The 14222-nt window shown below is 43.3% G+C and overlaps 1 protein-coding gene across 8 annotated transcripts in view; it reads left to right on the top strand.

Annotated features, from left to right (window-relative positions):
• Positions 1-14222, top strand: part of sash1a (SAM and SH3 domain containing 1a) — a 143126-nt gene that overhangs the window by 93804 nt on the left and 35100 nt on the right. For 6 of the 8 annotated variants that reach the window (XM_076084744.1, XM_076084739.1, XM_076084740.1 and 3 more), the window contains exon 2: positions 13447-13575. In XM_076084744.1, the coding sequence (XP_075940859.1) occupies positions 13447-13575 (129 nt within the window). Of the gene's footprint in view, positions 1-4914; positions 5604-13446; positions 13576-14222 lie in introns of those variants that run through there. The other 2 variants (XM_076084746.1, XM_076084745.1) reach the window with 1 other exon arrangement.

Genomic DNA, 14222 nt, shown 5'->3' with positions numbered 1-14222 from the left:
GTTTCTCTGTACCCATTTGTTGTTCACCATGCATATCACTGTGTTTACCTCACACTCCCAATTGTCTTCCTCTTCTTTTCTCTTCTCTCTCTCTCTCTCCCTCTAGCCCTGAAGTCATTCCTGTGTTGATAGTTGAAGTTTCCCCCAGCTTTCAAAAGACTCCAGTGTTATGGTTGACCACCCGATGAAAAGTAATACCTCAAGCACACAAACAGCAAGCGCCAGGCATTCATTATTACTCCCTGAAAGCATTGTTTTCAGTGGAAAGACCAGCGTGTTGATCTAATTTAATGAGTTGCTCAGCTGGGGGAGGGGACCGAGGCAACAGTAATTAGTTGTCATGCTAATTGGGTTTGTGTGATAACTCCCACACAAGGCTCAGTGGCGCGTGAAGCACAGTGGGGCTAGCCTGGCCGCCTACTCATCACACATACACATCCTCTTGCGCATTGTAATACACATAAACACACATATATATATATATATATATATATGCACACACATATAAATAAGAGTAGCAAATGCTCTCATCCAGATTGGTTCAAAGACAATGCCTGGGGACTGTCGGGCCTTTGACCCATCGACTAAGCAGAATTAATGATTTGAAAATCTTGATCCCAATTAATCACTCAGAGAAGGCACACTGAGGACTAAGAGATAAGGGTTCAAGACATTCGATCCAATTAAGCTCGGGGCAGACACCAAGTGATTTTAAAAAAGGAGGACGATGTGTAGAAACACGGGGTGAGCCAAGATGAGAGATAGATGGAGAAATGGTGATCAGAGCGAAAAGAGAGGTGACTACACCCTTGTTGCTTCAATGTGAGGAGATTATAGTCACCTTTATTTCATTCTCATGAAACTATAAAAATCTAAAAATGAATATAATTTACTGGAACAGGACAGGATGCACACCAGCCTCATTAATCTGCCTATAAAGAATAAGCGCATTCATTTCCAAAATATTATTTTTATCATTCAATATCTTCACAATGTAGAGGATGCATGCTCTAAAACGCAGCTATTCTATTCTATGTATGCGTTAGTGTTGTGTGGTTATGTACAGCATTCCTTCAGGGCGTTGGTGGTGCCCTTGATGTCTGTCCACTAAGTTGTTAATCACGCCTGGCAGCACGGTTCGTGACTCCCCCAGGGGCTATTTTGAAGGCCCAGGGTCACTGACCTCCAGGAAGGGTCACTCTCACTATCAGGGGAGGTCCAGCCACTGCTTTGCTTCAATACCGTCTGCATTCCTTTTCTATCTCCGTCTCCTTTTCCTCCTTAGTCTCAGGAGCGCCTTTCTACTTTGTCTTTCCTCCTCCTTGTAGTCCGAACACCTAAAGGTGTTTCACTGTTGTTTTCAACTCTACATCAAGATATCACCTTTATCAGTTTGATACTTAACTACCTTTATGTGACCAGTCTGACAGGTTCCACTGTAATCTTCTTCTACTCTCTAACTCCTCCCCGACCTTTATCTTCTCTCTGCTCTCTTTCCGTTCTCTGCTCTTGCCGTGCAACATCGCCCCTCTGAGTGTGTTTAGACACGCTGCTTGCTTTTGTCATAACCTTGCAGAGTCATGAAATGAAACACCGTGATAAAGTGTAATCCAGGGCAAGTGCGTTTAAAGGAAATCTACCGTCTCAACGGGTGTTTTTTTTGAGTCTTTAACATTATTCAGCCTGTGGGAGTGTTTGAGTGGTAATGAATGGACTCAGTGGAAGATTAGTTGATTCTTTGTAGAATCAACTAATGGCTTCATGTCTGTTGCCATACCTGCAAGAAACACGTGCTGTTCCCTGAGATTGTGTCTTGTCCTGACCTGTCCTTACACAGTCCTGTAAATGTAGTCATTGCCAATGCTGGCAATCCCAGCTAAGCCCTGACTCTGATTTGTAAAAATAGGCTTGTTTTTAACTGATTTATACTGACCAAAAAGTCCCACACATCATGACCTCACATAGAAATGGCTTTTGCATAAAAGCAACGACTGCTCCCTGTCTCACGTCTACTCTAGAGGTTGTCCCAAACCTGATGACGGTGCTGTTTTCCTCCCATCCTACAGGAACCAAGCAGGATCGGCACCAGAGAAGAGGAACGCTTGATAAGACAATGAAACCATTAATAATAGATAGCAGAAGAGATGAAAGAGGATAGATGAAAGGCAGTGAAATTGTCAAAATAACTTTCACACTTGACGTCCATCAGGATGTAGTCCAAGTCCTGAGGCTTTTTAAGACAATGTTCAAAGTAAACCACGCCAGAAAATGTATATTCATGACATCATCCCTCCATGAAAGAATCCCCTATATATTATGAGAACCATGAAATAAGTTTAGCTCTCACATCCTATACTTTCAGGACACAGTTATAGACACTGAATTGGTTGCAGGCGTATCCACTTCGTGTTCATCTGCTTTTGCGGCTCATTTCTGACCAAATGTTCACATCTTTTCGAAAGAGCCGATGCAAAGGAGACAACTCTCTAACATGTAGCTTAATAAATTGGCATTATGGTAAAACAATTAGCAAGTGACTTTGTCTCCTCTCGTCTGGCAACATGACACCTTGATTGGTGTCCAGTGTGAAGAGAGAGAAGGGGAAAGCTGGCATCTCCACACACACACACACACCAGCGGTGTTTGATGAGTGTGCACTGGGTCAACAGGCTTCCTGTTCTCCTTATTAACAGTACAGTTTGAGTTGCTCCAGGTGGGGTCACACTGTCTTGTATTTGGGTAATGGGGGTTTTGGCAGAAAGAGTGTTTGTGGTGGGAGTGTGTGGGTGTGAGGGGGGGGGGGGGGGGGACTTTCAACACCTCTTTTTAGCTTGAAGAAGGGGGAGGATCAGCGTTCTTCAAAAAACACAACGTGCTCATCATTCTTTAGAAACATGGGAAGACTAGTGCAATGATGTAATGGCAGTATGGACACACACACACACACGCGCACACACACACACACACACTAGTAGTCCTACCCCTTGCTGCTGCTGTTAACCGGAGGTTACAGATGCGAGGTCAGCAGTGCAGACCCCCGGGTTGTAGACTTGCTGGCCAACAAAGCTGCTCTTGTGTGAGCGTGTGTTCTGTGTGTTTAGACCGTAAGCAGGATACTGTTGATGAGCAGCTGCCGCTCATCCACGGCCTGTTAAAGTAATTCTTCACTGACACACACTTTGAACCGTTATATTGAATAAAAGGGAACGATCAGGGCCAACAAAGAGGAGTAACTTGCGTGATGTGTTTGATTTCTGGTGCGTGGGTAAACCACTTTAGTTTAGACATGTGAATTTCGACAACTACTGGATGGATCGCTATGACATTTTGTGCATTCATGATCCCCAGAGGATGAATCCCACTGACTTTGGTGATCAGCTGACTCTTCCTCTAGCTCCACAATGATGTCGACATTTTATTGAAATATCTCGACAAGCAGTGGATGGATTGCCCTAAAATTTGGTACAGATATTCATGTTCCCCAGAGGATGAATCGTACAAATGTTGATCACCTGACCTTTCATCTAGTACCATCATCAGGTCAAAGTTTTACTTGTTAGCTCTTGTTAGTTTCCTATAGTTTCTATATACTAGTTGCATATCCCTCTTATTTTATTTATTCTTATTTTTATTTTCTTATCTTATCATATGTATCACATATCTCCTTGCACCACAGGTGGAACTGTAGCTTTGGGGATTATTGTGTGACTGATCACATTTTACATGGTTACGGAGCGGAATGTGAGTTCAATGTTCTTTTCTGGTCGGTTCTTTTCTCCTTCGGTTTCGTTACTTCTTTAAATGCATGTTTTCATTGCATGTGGGGTTGTGGGCTGTTTTTGGTGAACAGCAGGTGAAGCAGCATTTTAGATTGGCTCGAAACCGCGGAGAAGGGAGCTGTGATTTAAACGGTTTTGTCTTACCTTCTCAGTCTCTCTATCTCTCATCCTTCTGGCATCTGTCACAAGATCTGGCAGCTGTTGCCGCTCTGAGAGAATATGCCTCTGACAACAACAGGGAGAATCAGAGACAGTCTCAGGACTTCTTCATTACCATAGAGTAGCCTGCTGGTGGAGCGTAACAAAGGGCTGATCAGACAGGATAGCTGTGCAATTTCATGCTTGTACATGACGTGTTTCTTTTTATCTTATATATTCAAATGAGATCTGCATAGAGAACATTGCTGTTACATTATATACCAACTGATATATGTGTGTGTGTGTGTGTGTTTTGAGTGTGTGTGTATGGCAATCCTAAACCAAATTAACTACTTTCAAAAGTCTTACAGTCAAAGTTTCTTGTTATTGTTCAGCATTTCGTCCACATTTATTATGCATCACTTCCTAAAAAACATTTTTTCCCATGCGCTTTTTGTTCATTTTCATACAATTGTGTGGAGAATGTGCTTTGTTCACAGTCCCTATTCAACGCTGGCTCGAGAGACGTATTGGTGGAAAGCCCTGTCAGCATGAGATAAAAAGTTTTCTGAGCTGTTAAAAAAAAAAAAAACTCCCTTAAATGAACTATAATATAGAATATAAACTGCCTCAGCAAAACTAAAAAGTGACCATTTAAAACGATCAAAGAAGGCAATGAGGACATAAACATCATCATGGAGGAGGTTTGGGTCACTAATGTCAGTGAGCAGCAGGCATTTGGAATTTAGCACAAGTATTATGTTCAGGGTTAAAACAAAACCTGTCAACTGGTCAAATTATATTAGATTACCATAACAAACATAAATCACGAAATGAATAGTGTATTATTGGAATATTAATGATTCGTCCGCGGTTTGAGTTCATTTCTGGCCAGACTGTGCTCCTGACTCGGGACAAGTGTTTTCCCTCTGCTGTAATGGTTTGTTGGGAGGAGTGATTGAGGGAGAGAGAGAATCGGCGGGTGAAGAGAGGGGGAGGCGCAGTGTTTGGAGGATTTGCTGTGTGCTCCGGGCGTTCTCTCACTCGATTTTTTAAAATGGAAATAAGCTTATTGCGTGCTCGCTCTGCAAGTTCACACCGTTTTCTGTCACTCGTCGAGGGATTCCATTAACTTTTCGGAAACTTCTCGCCCACTTGGACGACATCTCCCCCCGCTGTGTGGTTTGGTTTATGCCCCGGCGCACGGATCCTGAGCAGGGAACACCCCGCAAGGAACTTTTCAGACGAACGACCTGTTGTTGGTCCAACACAACTCTAGACCGCCTTACTTTCCTTTTTTTTGTGTTTAATATATAACTTGAATTCGACGCACGACTTGTTGCGGGAGTTTCGCAAACATGTCGGGACGCCATTCGCGCACTAAACTTCGGATCGTGCCAAGCAATGTCAGAGCATTTCGCCGGTGCGTCAAGGGCAACTTTCTGTAGGAGCAGCCTTGGCACCCACATCTCGTTTGTGTTGCTGGCGATCAGGTTCACTGCCCGCGGGCCTGGGTTCAAGCTTTGCACCAGATTGGGCTGACTGAACACAACACATTCTTCCATCATGGAAGGTGATCAGGGGGCCGGTGCGCCGACCGATGAGCCGACCGATGAGCCCCGGGCAGAGAGCGCTGCTGCGTCCGACAGTTTTTCCCAACTGTGGACGGACGTAATGGGGATGCTGGTAAGTTTTTTTTTTTTTTTGTTTGTTTTTAGGGTGTCAAAGTTGACACTGATTTGCCGAATGAGCGACTGTGTAGCCAACTAGTTGCCGCATGCAAATTGCGCTTCAACACAGCTCTCAGCCGTGCGTCCTCAATTAAAGGCCCCGAGTTTCAAACGCACCAGCGCTACATGCGGTTTAGTTGGAGGCTGCAAGCGACGTATTCACACGCTTGAGTCGGTCGGATCGGAACAGGAATCGAGTGAGAACATGGTATGTTACACAGTGAAAGATGAACCCTTCGTGTGTGTTTAGTTTGCTGGTCTGAGCATCGGTGTACTGCCATGCTGCATCGTTTACATTGCTGCTCGCTTTCTGCAATGTTGTTGCTCCTCCAGCTGAGGAGATGTGTTGCGTCTGTATTGTTGACTGGATGATAACAGTGCCACTCAAAAAAAAAAAACTGCAAACGCTGATTATTAGTTATGTTTTGGCTTTCTTGAAGTTCACGTCAAGGTCTCTGAGATCCCACACATACCTCTCTTATCAGGAAACATTCTAACATTTAACAATTTGCTTATTAAGTAATTGGTAAGTTAAGTTTGATTTCCCACAGTGTTTCAGAGCCCTTGATCATAAGAGATTTTGAGTGTCCTGTTTTCTGTGTAAACTGCATTATCTCAGTCCAGAGAGAGTCCGACTAACTGTATACTGCATGTTTGTGCCTCACATGCTCTTCACTTTGGAGATGCTGTACATTGTACCAACTCTCTTTTGTTTGGCTGCCACAGCAGTCTTGATTTTACAGGCCATGGGGGGTCTGATTGATCTGCTGACCAAATGTGTTGCAGTTACTTCCACTCTGTTCAAAGACAAAGGTGTTAATTTGGTTTGGTCTGGCACTGAAGATGTGAATGGTGTGTAAATGCAGGAGTGCGAGTGTCTCTCTGTGTGTGTGTGTGTGTGTGTGTGTGTGTGTGTGTGTGTGCGCACGTAGGTGGGGGGAGGCGGTCCTGCCCTCTGACACCAGTGGGAGACCTGGCTCCCAGCCAGGCAATTTATCCAGATTTATTGCTCTGGAGGCAAATGTCTGCAAGACTATGTGCTCATGGTTTCCCCTGAGCTGAGACACACGCATGCAAAACAGCAACAAGCTCTTTGAACTCTTTTGTTCTTGACATGTGTCAAATACACCAATCTCCACTATATTATGGTCAATCCAATAACTTAAAACGTTTTAAGTTTCACAGTTTTATAATATGGATACATGCATCCTTCTCTTTGCTAACATCAACGTGGTTGGAGGTCACAAACTAATTGTAGCATTGATTTTAAGTAGCTGACCCACCAGAAGACATGGCACACTCTACTCATTTAAAATCACTGACCTCGGCTTTAGCTGGAACCTTGTTCCGCGCACTGTATCACTTTACATGTTTGTGTATTCAATCTTGGGACGGTTTGGATAGTTGTGACCATCTTACTTTCCAACAAAACTATACTGGAAAGATTAGAAGTGTGAAAGCGTGGAACTTGATCGGTCTTCTTGGCCGCTGACAGCGTCTTTCAAAAGTTCAGCAGGTCAGATCGTCCTACTAGAACTAACTGGTTGACAGCCGTGATAATACATGATTTTCCGTTGGAATGGTCTTTTGGTGATGAGTTTCTTGAGTTGATGGCAGCTTGCAGGCATCATGTATGTAAATATAACCGTGTCTAGTAAAACATTGTCATTTCCTTGCAGTACTCCTATGCATTTGAATAAGTATACACGATTGTATTTTCACTGCTTTAAAAAATGTAGCTTAGATTGATTTATCAATTTATTGACGTAATTAATACAGTAACAATAAAAAAGTCCCAAAAATACAAGCCTCTTAAATTGCCCTTGAGATAATGAGCTTTCTTCCTAACAATGTGCTGCTCGGGCTCCTGTCGTAAAGCACCCTATGACATCCTAAGCACAATGAAAACCCTCTACTTCAAAGTAAAATAGATCTGCTAAATATAACTATTGCCCTATGACTTTCAATGGCTTTTGTTTTGCTTGTGAGCTTATATGGGAATTCAATGGCCTTTTTAATTTGGGTTTGCCCCAAGCCTGTTGACCCAACTTTAACTCACTGTTACAAATGTGTTTGGTCTTGGCTCCCCTCTCGTGAGAACAGGCTTACTTGTACAGATAGACATACATCCTGATAAAGATCTGGTTAACATGCTTATTATACTCCTGCCTGTCGGGGATTACTATATGTTCCAGCACACATGCCAAACTCAAGAACTACTCAGGTAGCATTGCAAATAAGCATTAAAACAGCCAGCGGCAAAGAGTTCAACTACAGAATTTCATCTACATTTGCTCCTCCAAAATACGTTTTCATTGTGTAAACCAAAGGGCACTTCGGTCTGCAGTATGTTTTTAAGGCGGCCTTGTCTTTGAGGCTAATCATACACAGTAGTCAGCCTGTTGCGGAATGTGTTTAATAAGAATACCAAAGTAAGCCAGTGAGTCAAAGGTAGTTTGTGACAGAACGGCGCTGGAGCTATAGCTGTTTTAAGTGGTCGAATGGGGATTTGCTTCTAGTCCCACCCCTCTTCTAGAGACATGAGGGGTTTTATTGAACTTTCTTTATTGAATGTTAAATGAGCCACATTAAAACAACCTGACTGGAAACAAAAAATTAAGTTTCAGCAGACATGTTTTGAGTTCTCTGCAATAATCCATTCCTGTTCCTTTTCCATTGCACCTCCTTTGGCAAATGATCTATGAGTCCTAATGGCTGCTTCATTTGTTTTAATGCGTTGAGGAGAGTCACAATGCAGAGTTTTAAACATGCCTTCACAAGGGCTAACTTCTAATTGTTCCCCTTCCTAGTCTCGAGGATTTGATCACAAACCTGGAGAGTCAAAAGCTGACAGTCATCCATTATTTCATTTTTGCTCCTTTGAAAGAAACCTCTCATCCCGTTTTTGCTTGAAAGGTCGTCTTTAGCCTCGTGGAAGTCTTGTACTTGCCTGCAGGAAATCCGTCTCTGTTTGAAGAGAGTTTTGTGGCGTTTCACATAGTGTGGGTGGGAGTTTGTCCATTTAGAAAACACTGACTATGTACTAGACGGTGCTTCATCTCTAGACCTAAGGATTGGATACTGCTCTCTCTCTCGAGATGGATATTGATTGTCTGCGAAAACAAATGGTTAGATGAGGTGCTTTCTATGTTCTTCCTCCCACATAGCACTTCATACGGAGTGGCAGCGTATGCTCCAGTCCTTTTCTGCCAAACCGTGGTGAGCTAGGCCACTTTATATCTTTGCCAATAATGTCCTAACACAGTCTATCATAGCCTAATTGTGTCTACTGTTGCCCAGTCCAACTCAGCTCACTTCTCCTTTGCTCCCCCTCCATGACTGCTGTCATTATTGAGGTCACACAGAGAACTGGCAGGTTTCCTCTGTTGGGATGGTGGAGCACTGATCTGCTCAAACCTGGATATCCTCAGGAAGCCCACTAAAGTGGGTGGGCTTTGCCCCCTGGCCTCACCTTCCTCGACACTCTTCCCCCGTTGGCTCCCGTCACCGACACCACATCTTAGTCAGACTTGGCCAGACCACTGGCTCTATGTTTTGCGGAATTCTCCACTAAAGTGCATCCGATATTTTTCAGAACTCCTGTAGTTTGGTCAACCTGCCGCACCTGTCCTGAGGTTGCATTGCAAGTGAAAGTGATCGTACCACCGAGGTTCAAACATTACATCAGATGCGTGGCTCTACTGTAAACTGTTGTCATTGTTCTTTCCCCGAGGAAAGGGGGGCAGTCACCAGGCCAGCCTTGTGACAATGGTTAACACCATGTACTCCACCATTCAACCCAGTCAGGAATGTGAGCCCAAAGGATAGACCAGAACAAACATGTTAGGCCTGGGGCTAATGGCTTTTTAGCCTTTGGGCATGTCTTTCTCTATGCTTATAATAAACAAACACATTCTTTGTGAGACTTTGCAACATCTAACATAATGTATAAAAACCTGAATTGAGCGTAACTTGCTTGCGGGATTCGCTGTGTGCCTTGGCAGTGACTCCTAAGCACGCAAGGAGACCTAAGTTATCAGTGCCGTGCATGCTGGCTGTGGAATTTTTTAATAACTTTGCAAGATATTGCTTTAGTGGAGTGCCATTCAGATGTTATGTTGTGAGGAAATGGTCCTTTCAGCTGGGAACTGCTCATTCTTGGCAATGTATTTGTTTTAGAATAACAGCTTGAACAGCTTGTACCGAACTAAAAGTATTTACATTGTGAAACGAGAAATAAACACTGCAGTGGTTTTTCATGTTGTTGCATCATAAAATGGTGCAAATGATTTCCATACCAAAAAAAGGTATAATACAGGCCACATAATGGTAAAATCTTTGGAAACTATAATTCCAGTAGGGTGGTAACATATGAAGTATACGTTTTAACACTGTACACAACATTGCATCTTTATTAAACTGATGCTGCTTCATACTGACCTACTGAAAGTCCCAGGAGACAAGCTTCTGTGCTAGCTGGAATACCGTGGCTAACTGATTAAGCTAGCAGAGGCTACTTAATACTGTTTGCGTTCTCAAGTGTGCTACCATGCTACCTGTAGTAAGCATGATATATTTGCAGTATATTCCAAACCAAAGCTGAGGATATTTGATTTGTTTTCAATGAGAAAAGGGATAAACTTGATTTTATTATCTTGGATGTCTGGCATGGATGGTAATCATCTCCATTCCTCCAACGCAATCCTGAATGAATATTGTGTAATTCACTTGGTTATGGCTCAGTAGCAACCATATCACACATTGCTGAAATATTTATCCACCGTGGTGCAATGCCACTGATTTGTGTGTTTGATGGTTGGAACAACATGGCAGCCACTAAGTCACAGTTATTGCGTCCGTGTGAACGTCTTCTACATTTCTCAGAACCTTTTCTCTGTTGTGAGTTGAGTTTTGAATTCGGTCCAGAAGTGACACGGAACACAGTTAGTTCACAGTTGTTGTCTGAAAATTTTCAGCTGCACATTGGGAGTAGCCACCTTGTTCAAGTAGGCTTGTAAAGTAAATGACTCATGCACACTCTTTACTGTAAATACACACAAACTCACTCACAAATTTTTGCTCGGGTGTTGTTTTTTTTCTGTATGACTATTGTTGCCATTGTTCCAGTCAAAATTGGGAGTTGGCCTCCCTCCCTTCCAGGGTGGAGAAGCCGTTACATCAACTGAGTTGGTCAGCATTCTCCATTTCAAACATACCTCCATGAAACTAGATGTGTTTATTATTGTGGTTAATTGGTTTCTGAAATTGTGTTAATTATATTATTACAGTAAGCATTGTTTTTAGGGTTATTAATTAGCACACAGAGACCCATATGATTTCCAGGTTAGGTAAACTGTGTGGGATTTAATTTCCATCCTTATAATCTCTCTTATAAATGCTGATTTATTTATTTTTTCTTCCCACCCAGACTCCAGATGTTTTATTCTCTTCTCACCCCACAGCTGCCCTAGTCAGTATCCCACAAATCATCCCTTGTCCAGCCTCCACTCTCACCCCCCCCCCCTGCCCACATTTCCAAACTGGATGTGTGGACCACTGTTAGATCCGTCCATGCTCTTCCACCTACACTCCCACGTTGACAGATTCTCTCTAAAATGTCGACTAAACTCTTGCTCATCTGCTGACACCACACACGTTCAATCAAACATCCGGAGATTTACGTTTCTTAACGCGTTCCCTCAGATTCTGCGATTCCCCCTAAAGGAATTTTCCCTCTCTACACTTACACTCACGTGCTGTCTCATAGTGGATATGTACATAACTGAGCATATGCGGTATCACTTTACACGGTGAGGGTCAGCTGTGTCGGACCCCCGTGAGCTCATACTGCTAGAGAGTTGGAGGAATTTCAGTTATCCACGCACAACACAGGGTTTGCACACACGTGGATGCATACAGCCAGAGACTCGCATCAATCTAAGAACAGCTGGCATGTGCAGTTTTATCCGTCCACAGTTGAGGTTTACATTTAATGCACCTGACGGAGTGGGACCAGAAAAATGGCAAAGCTTGATTAATCAATTCTCGCTATTCTTTAACACCAACGTGAGAAGCCGTCTTTTAATCAACAGTTGGTGTAATCTGAGGACACGGTTTGTTATCTCACGGACGTGGCGAATAGATCAGCACTATTTTGTGACATGTGTATGGTGATTAAAACATCTTGGAGTTCTGTAATGAGAGCTTGCTTTCAATCTTTGCGAGGAATGCTGGGGATAGCATGTGTCTGCTGCTCATGGAGTGTTCCCACTGGGAATCTCAGTCATCTCGGACCATATGTCCGGGCCAGAAACAGAATTTCTCAAGCAATGAGACGAGGAGGATGGATCACAGCCGGCCAAGCTGCACTTTGAGACAGAACATGTGTGTTTGTTAGTGATATTGTGTTCCGTGCACAATCACCAAGTGCCGTCGCATAACTTTGTCCACTGAGCTGTGTTGTATACGATTGGTTTCCCTGAGTTTGTTTTGGTCCAATGTTTTTGAAATCTCCTGCATGCATGTGAATGCTAATGTGTGTTCAGAGGGGCCTTATGCCCACGTGCGTGTGTTTGTGGCACTCACACTCACAGGGATCCATTCATTTGCGGCCTGGCACCCAGATAGGGAGTCCGGTTGAGAAAGACAGAGACTGAGAGAGGCTGTTCGGACCCTGCACAGTGACTCAATGCTAGCTGTCTGCCTGGCACAGATTAGATCAACACTGATGAATATTTAACAGTTTGCCATCACTGCCAGAATGGCCTACATTTTTACCAAAGCAAGAGATGAGTGTCCGTCTTCTCTCCAGCAAGTGCAAAAGAGGTGGCTCTTCTTCAGGGCTTAATTAAAGGATACAATACATTTCTCAGACCCGATGGAGCGTGACTAGTTAGCTGGAGAACTGCATTGAGTACAACCCACCAAACCATACACGAGGACTGACCCCAGCTAACTTCTTGATCTTGCTTCATGGTTGGGTTCACTATTCATATTTCCAAAAGTAACTCGGAGGCCAGTCTTCAACATTATATCCAGAGAGAATTCTGTTGTTTAAGGTATTTACTGTTTGGTGCACAGCTTCCTCCCTAAACACGTATTTTCCTACAATGACAGGAACTGTGCTGACCTAAACTACAGCTAACCGGAAGAGTGTGTTTGGTTTGTAGTTGGGTGAACGTCTGAGGAGGTAAAGGGCATCCTTGATTTGAGCCTCGACAAAGACAAAACCCAGGATCAAATCATGGCTGGCAAAAGACACTGAATGGGACTTAATAAGAACCAACTGCCGAAAATATACAGACCTTTTATTGAGTGGTATATTTAGATTATTCTGTTTTGGATTGTGTGTGTGTGTGTGTGTGTGTAGACAACACATACCTCTCTGTACATGTGTGTTGATGAGTCATTATGTGTTTCTCTAAAGCCATGCCACTTTACTGAAATGCGTGCCTACCTTTTATATGCCACTAATTGTAAATGTATGTGACAGTGGTTTTCTAAAGTTGTGCTGTGCTGTAAATGGAGAGGATGGAGGGGGGTGGGCTTGTCACACAGTGTACTATCTTGGTTAGCCTTTTTTCCTTTCCTGAAGCACTGGTAGATTGTTAAAGTGATAGAAGCTGCGTGAACGAGTGAATCATTGCATTTACTGTTAGTTTTTGAAGTGATTCATTGAATACCAAATTGTATACATTTGCAAAGACTCTTCTTCCCCGTACAATTACATTATCAGCTTTCCTATTTCGGGATGTGGTATAGTTCCCTGGCTAAACCATGTCCTCTCTTCCTTTCTCCAGGATGGTTCTCTGGGCAACATAGATGACCTAGCCCAGGAGTACTCTGAGTACTACAACACCTGCTTCAGTGACGTCAACGACCGCATGGAGGAGCTACGCAAAAGACGAGTCTCCCAAGAGGTTGACATGGTAAATGCAAACCCACTCGCACACACAAGTAAAAGACAAAAAAAGAAAGACTTGCTGACAGTGGTCAGACAAAGCATTTGCATGCTTCCAAAATGCTTTTGATGAATGATAATTGTTCTGGCAAATCCTTTAATATAAGACCCTAAAAATCCCCCTTTTAAAAGTAGTCTCATAGCTTTACACAGTGAAATTTCCACAGTCTTAGCCAACAACCTAGCAAGGAACAACAGCAGCGGAACAAACATGGATGTGTGCTAAAGTTTAAGACTTTCCCCAAAGGCAGTATGCTTTTTCTGGATGTGAATGCATTTGTGTTCTGGGGGTCCTTTTCACAAGGATGTAGGGTAGTGGGGCACCCCTTTGGTTGCCAAGCTGCACTCAAATGTGTGAAGGAATGTTACTGGTGCTGCCACAGAGGGCGTAGCTCTGTTCCGCACACTCGCCAGTAGGTCCACAAAAACAAGTGTTGAGCGTTATGCTAACTTCACAATAGCTCTATGATTTGTTCATGGTGAATTTACTTGGTACGAACCTTTAGGAAAAGGTAATTTGTTCTCATTTCTAAAACAAATGTATACCAAAAGTATAGTTCAACAGGAGGCCTCTTCTGCTCGTAGGCAGCCATGGGTTTTGGTTTGGTTAAGCAT

Source organism: Anarhichas minor, unplaced genomic scaffold, assembly GCF_050575085.1.
Source record: "Anarhichas minor isolate MPS153535 unplaced genomic scaffold, ASM5057508v1 ptg000136l, whole genome shotgun sequence".
Taxonomy (NCBI): domain Eukaryota; kingdom Metazoa; phylum Chordata; class Actinopteri; order Perciformes; family Anarhichadidae; genus Anarhichas; species Anarhichas minor.
The sequence above is the reverse complement of the archived record's forward strand: the minus strand, read 5'-3'. Positions and strand labels throughout refer to the sequence as shown.